The sequence below is a fragment of the Acomys russatus genome, chromosome X, assembly GCF_903995435.1.
Source record: "Acomys russatus chromosome X, mAcoRus1.1, whole genome shotgun sequence".
Classification (NCBI taxonomy): domain Eukaryota; kingdom Metazoa; phylum Chordata; class Mammalia; order Rodentia; family Muridae; genus Acomys; species Acomys russatus.
This window is the reverse complement of record NC_067169.1, coordinates 51,773,741-51,787,312: the sequence shown is the minus strand read 5'-3', so window position 1 is coordinate 51,787,312 and position 13,572 is coordinate 51,773,741. Positions and strand designations below refer to the sequence as shown.

The 13,572-nt window shown below is 36.7% G+C and overlaps 1 protein-coding gene across 1 annotated transcript in view; it reads left to right on the top strand.

Annotated features, from left to right (window-relative positions):
• The window catches only part of Tex11 (testis expressed 11), a 223,002-nt gene that overhangs the window by 75,935 nt on the left and 133,495 nt on the right, over positions 1-13,572 (top strand). The window contains exon 12 of the mRNA XM_051141799.1: positions 2,529-2,607. Coding sequence (XP_050997756.1) covers positions 2,529-2,607 — 79 coding nt within the window. The remainder of the gene's footprint in view (positions 1-2,528; positions 2,608-13,572) is intronic.

The following is a 13,572-nucleotide window of genomic DNA, read 5'->3' as shown; positions in this document are numbered from 1 at the left end:
TTTTGTGCTAATTTAATATTGCCGAATCTTTCTGTCAGCTCTAGAAATGTAATCACTCAAAAGATCTAAGATGCTCACATGTAGAGAGGATTCTATAGCATCTCTGTATACACAGGCTGAAAACTTAAGAACCAGTATGACAGGTCCACTTTTCTTGCATTAGCAAGCTAAGGCAGTTAGCCTACTAAAGGAATAGACTTGCTCAGACTAATACTATAGATGAAAATAAAATATATTATTGAAATGAACAAGTTTGAAGTTGGTTAGTTTTGGATTAGAATTCTTTCAGAAACAGTTTAACCTAATTTTTCTGAAAATTGTTATAAATTGAGACTTCCATAACCTTAATGTTTTTCTATTAAAATAATAAGTATTTCATTTTACTGTGTTGAGAAGATAACTTTATGGTCTTTTCAGTTTTGCACTGCTGGGGACTGACTGCGCATGCTGGGCAAGCTTATACTACTCAGTTACACCCTGACTGGCTACAGCCATAGATGTAGTCTGTTCATGTCTTTACTTTTTAAAAATACTCTAAATCAGTCACTGTAGTCTCTCAACCTTCCTAATGCTCAGTATTGAGACTCTTTTCCTTTTTGAATGATTAGCCTAGTTGTAGACATTCAACTTTGACTGCCATTTTTTATAGCAGAAAAAAATTTTTAAAAATTGAGACAAGGTCTTACTTTATAGGTTTGGCTGGCTTAGAACTTGCTGTGTAGACCACATGGGTCTCATAGCGATCTGCATGCCTCTGCCTCTCAAGTGCTGAGATTAAAGTTGTATGCCACCGTACCTGGCAAAAATTTTAAAAGTGAACAGATTTTTATCAGGAAAGGATATCACAAACTCATCAAATAAAAAATTGGAAGATACTGAAAATAGGCATATCCCCGTGGGTTGTTGCAACATCTTAGGGGAAGGTGAATGACCCTTTCACAGGGCTTCCCCAAGACCATCAGAAAACACAGACATCCACATTATAAATCACAACAGTAGCAAAATTACAGTTATGAAGCAGCAATGAAATTTTATGGCTGGGGTCACCACAATATGAGGAACTCAGTTAAAGGGTTGCAGCATCAGGTAGGTTGAGAGACTACAGTGACAGAGTATATTTAGAGAATATACTCATTAAGCATTTGCTGAATTAATCATTAAATCTAAACAATAATTTTTAAGCAATTTGATGATGTATTATTAGTATTTTTTGGTTACTTTTGTATGTTTTACATTTTGTATGGCTTTACTAGTAGTCTTAAATTTAGTAGTTTTAAATATTTTATGTTAGTGTATAGTCATTTTTGTAAATTTTATTTAATGCTCAGCAGTTTTAAAGTTATATGATAGTTTACGGCTATGCTGGTGGATATTTCATGATGTTTCCTTTCTGTTTTTATAGTATAAATTCTCCTAGGTATCCTTTTTTCAGAAACCTTTTTTCATACTTCAGATAGCTTTTCAGAAATTCAGTTTCTGAAGAAAGGGAATAACAGTAAAAGGAACTGTCATTTAATGTTAGTAAGTGCTAGATACTTTGCTATATAATCTTTTTTTTCCTGATTTTTTATTATTTATTCAGATTACGACTCAATTGTTCTCCGATCACTTTTATCCTCCCGTTCCTCCCTCCCTCCCACTTACACCCTATTCCCCTGCCCTAGGTCTATGACCAAGGGGGACCTCCTCCCCCACTTTATGGTCACAGGCTATCAAGTCTCATCTTGGTGGCCTGCTTATTCTTTCTTTGAGTGCCACCAGGGCTCCCCACCAAGGGGAGGTGGTCAAGTATGGGGCACCAGAGTTCATGTCAGAGTCAGTCCCCGCTCTCCACATAACTATGGGGAATATCCTGTCTGTTGGCTAGGTCAGAGTAGGGGTTCGTTGTTTACCATTTGTATTGTCCTTGGTTAGTGCAATAGTTGGAACAGGCACCCCTGGGCCTTGGTCCACCCGTTACGATGTTCTTGTAGGTTTCTAAGATCCACTGGATCCTTCTATTTCCCCATCGCCTATATTTGTCTTACATAGAGTCCCAGTGGGATGTACATTATCTTATGGAATCTTCTTGGTAACATAAAGAAATTGGTAGTGTAGTCATTATTTTACATGTGACAAATCTAAGGTTCAGATAAATGAAATAACTTGCCTGTCGGTGGACAGATGGCAACTGGCATCAAGTTTAATCTGACTTCAGATTCTAAACTCTTTTTTTTTCCAGATTCTAAATTCTTAACCAGGTGTTCTTAGCATAGCCAAGTTGATTTCAGAAGGTTTACACTAGTTTACTTTGCAGTCCATATAAGCCTGTTTGTGTTACTACCCTCTTTCTAGTAGTGGGTAGTAATGCATTAAAGATTTTAATGAATTATTAAATAAAATATGGTATAAGGCAAAATTTTAATATGGATATTTTGAGCATAAAAGTTATTGAAAATAGTTAAACTTACTATAAAGTTGATGTTTTATTCACTTTCATTTTTTCTTTGTTAGTATGATTAATTAATTAATTTGTTTTTCTTTGTTAGCTACTAGGGAAATCTTATATTTTGCTATGCCTTTGACGTTCTGCCTGAGAATTATTCAGTTCCTGATAAATAATAAAAGGTATCATGAATTGATTTTTTTCTTTCTTTGATGAATAACGTTTTTCTGTGGTTTTTAATTAATGCACTAAATATATATTCGTATTCATTCTTAGAAACACATTATTGTACTGGTGCATATAGTGCTACTTCCTAACTCACTTAAGTAATTGTAAAGTTATTTTTGAAGTTAATATTAAAGTTTTTCAAAGGAATTAAAAAAAAAGACTTCACGATGGTTTGGTAAAATAAAAGTTAAAGGCATGGCAGGCCAAGATGGCGGCAGTGGCAGGCTGTGGAGGCAGCACTGCCTACCAACCAAGTTACAATGGGCTGGTGAAGAAATCCATGCAGGAAAAGACTGTGGAGTGAAGGAATGTTAACAAAGAGCGCAATGGTAACCTTAAAGCTGTGTGTGGTCCTGTGAAGGTCATCTTCATAAAACCCAGTTGAGAAGGAGAAAGGACAAGTTAGCCATCTGTGTGATTATCCTTCTGTTTATCTTGGCTGCCAGCAAGCTACCCAATACTTGTCATCTGAGCTGTGATTTGTTCTGTGACAGCACAGAGTTTCATGAGAGTGGTGTGCTGTGATTCAGCAAGTGTCTGACCTGGGTGTCATTTGTCCTTTTTTTATAAAAGTGCAGTAGGAGGAAGGCAACATGAAAACCTTGTCATTACTGGCAACAACCAACAACCCAATTCCTTCAGCATGGGCCAGTTAGCAAAGTGGTGGGGGTGCGCTGTAAGCTGAGCATGCATTGCGTTGGCACTTTTATTCAAAGTACAAGTAACAGGCCACAACATGGGCTTCTGGTCTCAGACAACCCTTGTACAAGCACTCATTAAAAGATTGGTTCCCAGGGGTCAATATGTTCAGATCTCAGCTTGTCCTTTTCCTTCCTTCCTTCCTTCCTTTTTTTTTTTTTTTTTTTTTTTAAAGACAGCGTTTCTCTGTGTAGTCCTAGCTGTCATGGAACTCACACTGTAGATGAAGATCTGCCTGTCTCTACCTCCCAAGTGCTGGGATTAAACGCATGTGCCACCAGTGCCCACCCTGACCTTTTCTTTTTAAGAACGTATGTGAACCATGATTTTACAGAATTTGAGATAACTTGTAATTATTTCAACTTGGGAGCACTACTATTATGTACTCTGCATATTTAAGGGATTTTGAGTGCCTAAATTCTGATATGCCTTACATTGCACTGATCTTCAAATGACATTTCTCTAAAATAATTATAAGAAATTAATAAAATCCAAATTATTCTTTTAGAAAACCCCAAGAGTTAAGATACATTAACCTGCATGCCAGAGTAATGTAAAACAGGAAGAAATCAGTAGGTGTTGTTTTACAGCTATGTTCTTTGGATTTATTTTCATGGGATCATTAATATCTAGAGTCTTTAAAGTTTTTAGAGACATTTTAGTGCTTGTCAAACTTTGGCATCATCAGAATCAATGTGGAATAACCACTTGAAAAGATGCAACTATCATTAGCCATCAGGGAAATGTGACCTAAAACTTTAGTGAAAATTCAGCCACTGAGATGGCTATAATAATAAAAAGAGACACATAGCAGATAGCAACAAGGATGTATATAAGCACTAACTTTGTTATGCTGCCACTTGAAATGTAAAATGGTAGATCTGCTCTGGAAAATTGTTGTTCCTTAATAATTTTATTATATAGCATTATATGATCCAGAGTAGAGTTAACTTTTTGACATTATAACGAAACACTTGTTACAGACTCCTTATCAAGAAAAGGTGTATCTTTAACTCAGTTTGTTTAGTTTTGCAGGGTCAGATCAGGGCATTGGCATCACCTTAATTCTAGTGATGGTCCTTTTGACTGTATCAAATCATGGTGGATGTCAATGATGTGAGCATGTGTGGGTACTAGCGATTATATCTCAATACAGGAATCCAATGATGCCAGTTTAGGCTTTTCTAACTCACAGTCCCAAAAACTCCTTCCAGGAAAAACAGCATTTTCTTGAAAGAACAGCACCCCTAAATGACCTAAATGCCTTCCAATAGATATTATCTTTTACAGGCTCCATAGTATGTCTTCCTTAGAGTTTCCATCATTGTGATAAAACATCATGACTGAAAGCAATTTGGTTTGTTTCATCTTCAAACTTGTAGCCCATCATCTAGGGAAGGCAAGGCAGGAACATGGAGGCAGAGGCCATGGAGGAATGCTGTTGATTAGCTTGCTCTCCATGGCTTTCTCAGCTTGCTTTCTTAAAGCCCAGGGGTGACACCACCCACAGTAAACTAGGTTCTCCCACATCAATCATTAATCAAGAAAATGCCCCACAGGCAGGCCAGTCTGGTACAAGCATTTTCTCAACTGAAGTTCTCTCAAAACAAGTAAACAAACAAAAAATAATATAGTAAAGAGTTAATGGTGGTAGTAGAATAATTTCTAAGGTTCACAGCCTCACTAGCCCTGAGAAGTTGGCTTGGTTTTTAGTACCAGGTATGATTTTATTCATATTGAGTAGGCCCTAAGTCCACTTAGATAGCTGTTAGTTACCCAGACTGTCACTTATTGCACCTGTACAGATACTTCACCATGCTCGGTATATGTTTGAGTCCATATGAGTTCATATGTGCCCTTAGCCCATTGTTTTAGTTTCCTACTGTACCTTGCTGTTCTCCAAGTTCCTCCCTGCCAATTTCTTCAGATCCTTCCCCCCTTTTTGTTTTTTTCCAGACAGGGTTTCTCTGTGTAGCCTTGGCTGTCCTGGACTCACTTTTGAGTTAATGTGTTTGAGGTGGGTAGGACTGCTAATGGCTTTTATTTCTTGAGAGCTTGCATAGTATTTTTTATTACCTTCGAAACTAGACCACAGAGGAGGCTATTAGGTCAGATCCAGCTGGAATCACACACTAAGTCCTGCGTCCAAACTATGTATTGTCTTTAGCCGTAGGGGCTTACCTTCAACCTCTGAGAGGCAAACAGAGGCTACATCAATAATCTGTATTGTTTTGGGAGTCACTTGGACTACCCTAACCATCAATTTGAAGGGAGGTTTCTTATGCCTGCTACTTTAGTTTATGTTAGTTTATGGTTCTCCTAGGGAGCATTGTCATCCTAGGTAGCATAACTTCCTTTAAGACACACACACACACACACACACACACACACACACTATAATTTTTGATATATGCACATAAATTATATATAATTTTTATATATAAAATGTGATTCCTTGAGCCTTTATTAAGCAACATTGGTGCTATTCATCCCTCATCTCTCTTTTTACTATACTGCCCTCATTACTCTGTAGTTGGCGCCCTCACCCCATTGTTTTAGTTTCCTACATCATACTATTCATACTTTGCTATTCCCCAGCCCTTCCTCGCCAGTCCCTTCATATCCCCTATTCTCCCTGCTGCCGCTGCCACCGCCACCTTTTTTGTTTTTCTTTTCGAGACAGGGTTTCTTTGTGTAGCCCTGGCTGTCCTGGAACTCTCTCTGTAGACCAGGCTGGCCTCGAACTCACATCGATCTACCTGCCTCTGCCTCCTCGAGTGCTGGGATTAAAGGCGTGCGCCACCACTGCCTTGGCTTCAGTTCCTTTTAAGCTTTCCCAGTTTCTCTGATTACTCCATGCTATATACTCAAATCAGAATATTGAGGACTACAAATTACAAATGAGAGAATAACACATGTTTTTGTTTTATTGAAAACAACTTTTTTCTCTCACATAGTATATCTTGATTATGGTTTCCTCTCTCTCTACTTTTCCCAGTTCTTTACCGCCTCCCCTCCCATCCAGATCCACCTCCTTTATGTCTCTCATTAGAAAACTAAGAAGATTCTAAAGGATAATAAAATAAAATATAATAAGATAAACCAAAAACTAACACATTGGTATAGGAGAAAACGAGTAGAAGGAAAAGAATCCACAAAAAAGGCACAAGAAACAGATATAGATGCAGAGACGCACTTCTTTGCACATTCAGGAATTCCTATATGCTTTGTGCCAGTATCATATTGGCTTCATTACTATAGCTCTATAATAAATCTTAAAATCTGGAATAGCAGTCCCTTCAGTGTTGTTATTTTTATTCATTTGCTTTGGATAGCATTGAGTCTGTAAATTGCTTTTAGTAGGATAGTCATTTTCAAAACCTTAATTTGACCAACTCATGAACATGGAGTATTTTTCCATTTTCTAATGTCTTTCTTGATTTCTTTTAGCAATTTGAAGTTTTCATTGTAGAGGTCTTTCACCTCCTTGGTTAGTTTTATTCCAAGATTTTGATTGTCTTTGATGCTATTATAAATGGAAATGTGTCTACCATCTCTTTCTCAGTTTCTTGTTGGAATATGGGAAGGCTTTTCATTTTTGTAATTTGATTTTGCACCTTGCCATGTTGCTGAAATTGTTGTTTCTAGTGGAAGTTTTAGGATCTCTTATATATAAAATATATAATCTTTAAGTAGGGATCGTCTTACTTCTTTTCCTATTTGTATCCCTTTAATTAATTTCCTTCTTTTATCTTATTGTTCTAGCTAGTGCTTTTAGTAGAATCTTAAAAAGGGGTATGGATAGTCAACAGCCCTATCTTGTTCCTGATTTTAATGGGATTGCTTTTAACTTTTCTCCATTTAAGATATCAGCTAACATATTCGCTATCGTTTTGTCATATATAGCCTTTTTTATGTTGAAGTATATTTCTTCCAGCTCTACTGTAGGACTTTTATCATGAAAACATGTTAGACTTTTCAAAGGCATTTTCATCTTTTGAGATGATTTTGTGATTTTTATCTAAGTCCATTTTATGATTTATCATATTTACTGACTTCTGTATTATTATATCAACCATGTTTTTCTAGGATAAACACAACTTGATCATGGTCGATGATCTTCTTGATATGTGTTTGCATTTGGTGTGCTATTATTTTATTGAGGATATTTGTAATTATGTTGATCAGAAATAAATCTGTACATTTCTGTTGTTGTTGTACCTTTACCGGTTTCTGCACTGAAGTAATTCCAGGTTCATAGAACTAGTTTGGGAGTGATTCTTACGTTTTCTTGAAGAGTGAAGGATTGGTTATAGTTCTTTGGAAGTCTGCAAGTTTGGGAGTCATCATTCAGTTTCTGGTTACCTGAGCAGTAAAGGATTGGCAGTCATTCTTTGAAAGTCTGGTAGAATTCGGCTGTGAGCCCATCTGGACCTGGACATTTTTTTAGTCAGAAGGCTTTTAATTAATGTTTCAATCTCCTTTTTTGTTATGAGTCTGTTTAAGTTGTTGATTCCTTCTTAGTTTAACTTTGGGAGTTTGGATGAATCAAGAAATTCATCCATTTCTTTTAGATTTGTCAAATTAATGGAGTACAGTTTTTTGAAAGTATTCCCTTGTAATATTTTGTATTTCTTTGTTTTATGTTGTAATGTGTCCCTGTTCTTGTCTGATTATGTTCATTTGGGTCCTATCTTTCTTTTTCATTTGCCTGGTTGGGCCAAGTGCCCAATGATCCTCTTTATTAAAGAACTGGCTCCTAGTTTCATTAATTTTTTTGGTATTGTTTTCTTTTGTTTCTATTTAATTTCTGCTTTGATTATTATTATTTTTTTACCATCTGTTTGAGTTTGTGGTTTGTTATTCTTATTTTCCCAAAATTTTTAGTTGCATCATTAAGTCATTTATTTATGCTCTTTCTGAGTTTTTTTTGTTTTTTTACTTCTTTTTTATTAATTTATTCTTGTTACATCTCAATGTTTATCCCATCCCTTGTATCCTCCCATTCCTCCCTCCCCCCCCCCATTTTCCCATTATTCCCCTCCCCTATGACTGTTCCTGAGGGGGATTACCTCCCCCTGTATATGCTCATAGGGTATCAACTCTCTTCTTGGCTACCTGCTGTCCTTCCTCTGAGTGCCACCAGGTCTCCCCCTCCAGGGGACATGGTCAAATGTGAGGCACCAGAGTACGTGAGAAAGTCATATCCCACTCTCCACTCAACTGTGGAGAATGTTCTGACCATTGGCTAGATCTGGGAAGGGGTTTAAAGTTTACCTCCTGTATTGTCCTTGGCTGGTGCCTTAGTTTGAGCGGGAACCCTGGGCCCAAATCTGCCTATCATATTGTTCTACTTGTAGATTTCTAGGACCCTCTGGATCCTTTTATTTTGCTATTCTCCCATGCGTCTCTCATTTAGAGTCCCAGTAGGATGCCCTCCCCTCTGTCCCAGTTTCCTGGTAAGTGAAGGCTTTCATGGGACATGCCCCTTGGGCTAGTGTGCAGATATAAGTGAGTATATACCATTTGATTCTTTCTGCTTCTGGGTTAACTCACTCATTATGATCATTTCTAGCTCAATCCTTTTATCCACAAATTTCGGGAATTCCTTGTTTTTAATAGCTGAGTAGTATTCCATAGTGTATATGTACCACAGTTTCTTTATCCACTCTTCTACTGAGGGACACTTAGGCTGTTTCCATGTTCTGGCTATTATGAATAAGGCTGCTATGAACATGGTTGAGCAAATTTCTTGTTGTGTGCTGGAGCATCTTCTGGGTATATTCCAAGGAGTGGAATAGCTGGGTCTTGAGGAAGCCCTATTCCCATTTTTCTGAGATAGCGCCAGATAGATTTCCAAAGTGGCTGTACTAGTTTGCATTCCCACCAGCAATGAAGGAGTGTTCCTCTCTCCCCACATCCTTGCCAGCATGTGGTGTCGCTTGAGTTTTTGATCTTAGCCATTCTGATGGGTGTAAGATGGAATCTCAGAGTTGTTTTGATTTGCATTTCCCTGATGACTAAGGAGGTTGAGCATTTCTTTAAGTGTTTCTCAGCCATTTGATACTCCTCTGTTGAGAATCCTCTGTTTAGTTACAAGCCCCATTTCTCAATTGGGTTATTCAGTTTGGTGGTGTTTAATTTCTTGAGTTCTTTATATATTTTGGATATTAGACCTTTGTCAGATGTAGGGTTGGTGAAGATTTTTTCCCAGTCTGTAGGCTGTCGCTTTGTTCTCTTGACAGTGTCTCCTGCCTTACAAAAGCTTCTCAGCCTCATGAGGTCCCATTTATTAATGGTTGACATTAAGGCCTGGGCCGTTGGTGTTCTGTTCAGGAAGTTGTCCCCTGTGCCAATATGTTCCAGGTTATTTCCCACTTTTTCCTCTAAGTGGCTTAGTGGATGGCATGATCTTCCTTGCTCATGGATCGGGAGAATTAACATAGTAAAAATGGCCATCCTACCAAAAGCAATCTACAGATTCAGTGCAATCCCTATCAAAATAACTACACAGTTTTTTAAAGACATTGAAAGTTCAATTATGAACTTCATATGGAAAAACAAAAAACCCAGAATAGCTAAAACAATCTTGTACAATAAAAGGTGCTCTGGAGGAATCTCCATACCTGATCTCAAACTGTACTATAAAGCAATAGTAATTAAAACAGCATGGTACTGGCACAGCAACAGGCTGGTTGATCAGTGGAATCGAATCGAAGACCCAGATATGAATCCACACACATATGGTCACTTGATTTTTGACAAAGAAGCCAAATCCATTCAATGGAAAAAGGATAGCATCTTCAACAAATGGTGCTGGTCTAACTGGAGGTCTTTGTGTAAAAAAATGAAACTGGACCCATATTTGTCACCTTGCACAAAACTCAAATCCAAGTGTATTAAAGACCTCTTTCTGATTTTTTGTTTTGTTTTTTGAGACAGGGTTTCTCTGTGTGGCCCTGGCTGTCCTGGGCTCATGTTGTAGATAAGACTGGCTTCGAACTCACAGAGATGTGCCTGCCTCCCTGAGTGCTGGGATGAAAGTGTGTGCCAACTGTGCCTAGATTTTTCTGATTTTTAAAAATGTAGTTACTTAGGGCTTAGAAATCTGCCTTCATATGCCCAAGAGGTTTTGTTGTATTGTATTTTCATTTTTGTTTAGTTCCAGTGATATTTTCATTTCTCTCTTGAGTTTCCTTTGACCCATTCACCATGCAGTACTGAGTTGCTTAATATCCATAAGTTTAAATAGTTACTGGAATTTTACTTGCTGCTGATTTTCTTACTGGAGTTTTAGTTGCTGTTGATTTTAAATTTTATTACATAATTATAGGATAGTGTGCATGGAATTATTTCAGTTTTTCTATCTTTTTTGAGGTTTGTTTTGTGGCCCAGCATGTGGTCTGTTTTTAGAGAAGCTTCCATATATTTCTGAGTAGAATACACATTCTTTGCTCTTTGGGTGATATTTTCTTTAGATATGTGTTAGGTTTATTTGACTTAATATATCATTTAGTTCTAAGGTTTCTGTCCATTATGTCCAGGTGACTTATCTATTTGAGAAAGTGAGTATTGAAATATTTTACAGTTATTTGGTTTATTTTATTCTGTATCTTTAATTCCAGTAGTATGCTTTTTTATGAAATAGGGTATGCCAGAACTTGATGCATATGTTTAATATTGTGCTACTTTCTTGATTAATTGAGCCCTTGATTATAATGAAGTGACCTTCTTTCTCCCTCCTAATTAGTTTTAGTTGGATATCTGCTTTGTCAGAAAGTAACATGGTAATGCCTGCTTGCTTCTTGATCCCATTTACTTGGATTTTTTTTCTCATCCCTTCCTTTTTAAGGTGGTAGATATTTTTATAGATAAGTTTCTTGTAAACAACCGATAGAGGAATTTTATTCTTTAATATACTCATCCAGCCTGTGGATTTTGATTGGAAAGTTGATGCTTTTAATATTTGGAGTTGTTAATAAGAGGTATGTGTAGATTAAAGTCATTTTGACGTTTTTTTTTTTTTGATGGGTTGTGTTCTTGATTGCGTTTTGTATTTTATTAAATTGTACCTTTGCTTATTTTCTTTCTAGAATCTCTCAGCTATGCTTATCCCTCTCTCAAATTCTAAGTATTGCTTTCAGTATTCTGTTTAGCCTTTTTTGTTAGATAGGAATTTTTAAAAGATCTTTGGATAATTCTATGGAAATATTTTTCCCTTACTTAATAACAGATAGTTTTGCTGGATACAGTAGTCTAGGATGGCAGTTATGTTCTTTTACAACTTGTTGTAGACTCATCCAGGCCCTTCTGGCTTTCAGAATTTTCATAGAGATATTAGCTATTATTCTGATGTGACTTGTTTTTTTTTTCTCTTGCAATTTTCATTATTTTTTCTTTGTTCTGTATATTTAGCACGTTGATCACGCCATGTTTCTTTTTTGGTCTTGTCTAGTTGTGGTTCTGTGTGTTTCTTCTATCTGTATTGGTATGTCTTTCCTTACCTAGGGAAAGTTCTCTTCTTTGATCTTGTTACAGATCTGGTCTGTGCTACTGACCTGACCTGTGATTCCTTCTCTTTTGTTTATATCTATAATTCAAACATTAGGGGTTTTTAAAATGTGGATCACATTTTCTGCACATTCCTTTCCTATACCTCAAGTTTTTCATGTTCTTTTCTTACTTTGTCTAGATCCTCCACTTTATCTTTAAATCCTGATATTCTTTTTTATATACTTTTATTTTATTACACATGTATAAAACAAAATTCTGCTTGTTTCATCATATTTGTAAAGCATATCCAATATTTGCATTATAATTTATAGCAGTAGAAAATTACACTTATATAGTAGCAACAAAAATAATTTTATGGTTGAGGTCATCTTGGTGGATTTTCTTTTGATAAGTATGAAGTGCTCCACCCTTCTCTTTTGATTAATTTTGGTTGAAAATATATTTTATTATATATTAGAATGGCTGCTCCATCTTGCTTCATGGGCCTGTTTTCTTAGAAAATCTTTTTTCAGACCTTTACTCTGAGGCAATATCTATCTTTGGTGTTGAGGTGTGTGTGTGTGTTTGTGTGTGTGTGTGTGTGTGTGTGTATGTGTGTGTGTGTGCAGAAGAATGATGGATCCTGTTTATGCATCCATTCTGATAGCCTGTGTCTTTTTATTGGGGAATTGAGTTCATTGATGTTGAGAGATAGATATTAATGACTATTTCCTATTATTTTTATGTTGTTGTTAGTAGTTCACATTTCCTTCTTTTGATTTTGCTGGTGTGAAATTATTTATATCCTGTGTTTTCTTGGGTGTAGTTGACCTTTCCTTGGTTGGAATTATCCTTCTAGTATCTTCTGTAGGGCTGGATTTGTGTTTAAATTTGGTTTTGTCATCCAATATCTTGTTTTTTTTCTCTGTGGTGATTGAAAGTTTTGCTGGGCATAGTAGTCTGGGCTGATATCTGTGGTCTCTTAAATGTCTATAAGACATCTGGCCAGGTCTTCTGGCTTTTTATAATATCCATTGAGAAGTTGGGTGTAATTCTAGTTGGTATGCTTTTATATGTCACTTGCCTATTTTCCCTTGCAGCTTTTAATATTCTTTCTTTTTTCTGTGTTGTGGTTAATTTATCAGTATGGCCTAATAATGTTTATTATTAGCCCTATAATTATTAGGGCAGTATTTTCTAACCCACTATCAATAAATCAAGACACAGACACCTGTTATATTTAAAAATAGCCTTAGTTAACCTGGGGCAGGGCATATATTAATCCTGTAAACTACCTCCCATATTAGGGCTGGTATCCCATACCCTGCCCCAATCCCATGCCATCTGCTTCTAATAATTTACATCAAGCTATCTCCATCCATAATCCCAAGCACTTGCTAATTATCATCATCTGGGCCAAATCTCCATCCACGCCAACCATGTGCTTCTCTACCTAACCCATAGTGCTGGCCGCCTTCTTTCTCTCTCTCCTCAGGTCTTCTTTTTCCCAAGATTCTCTTTGTCTCCCAAAGCCCTGGAACCTTAGCCACGCCTATCCCATTTGCCCTGCCCAGGTGTGATGGCCTTTTAGGCTCTTAGGCAAGGTAAAATTTGGGGCACAGAGATAACAAGCAGTAATTAGCATCAAAATACATCAGACTAACTTCCAACAGTTCTGGAAATTTAGTATTTTGATTATTATGTGGCCGGAGGATTTTCTTTTCTGG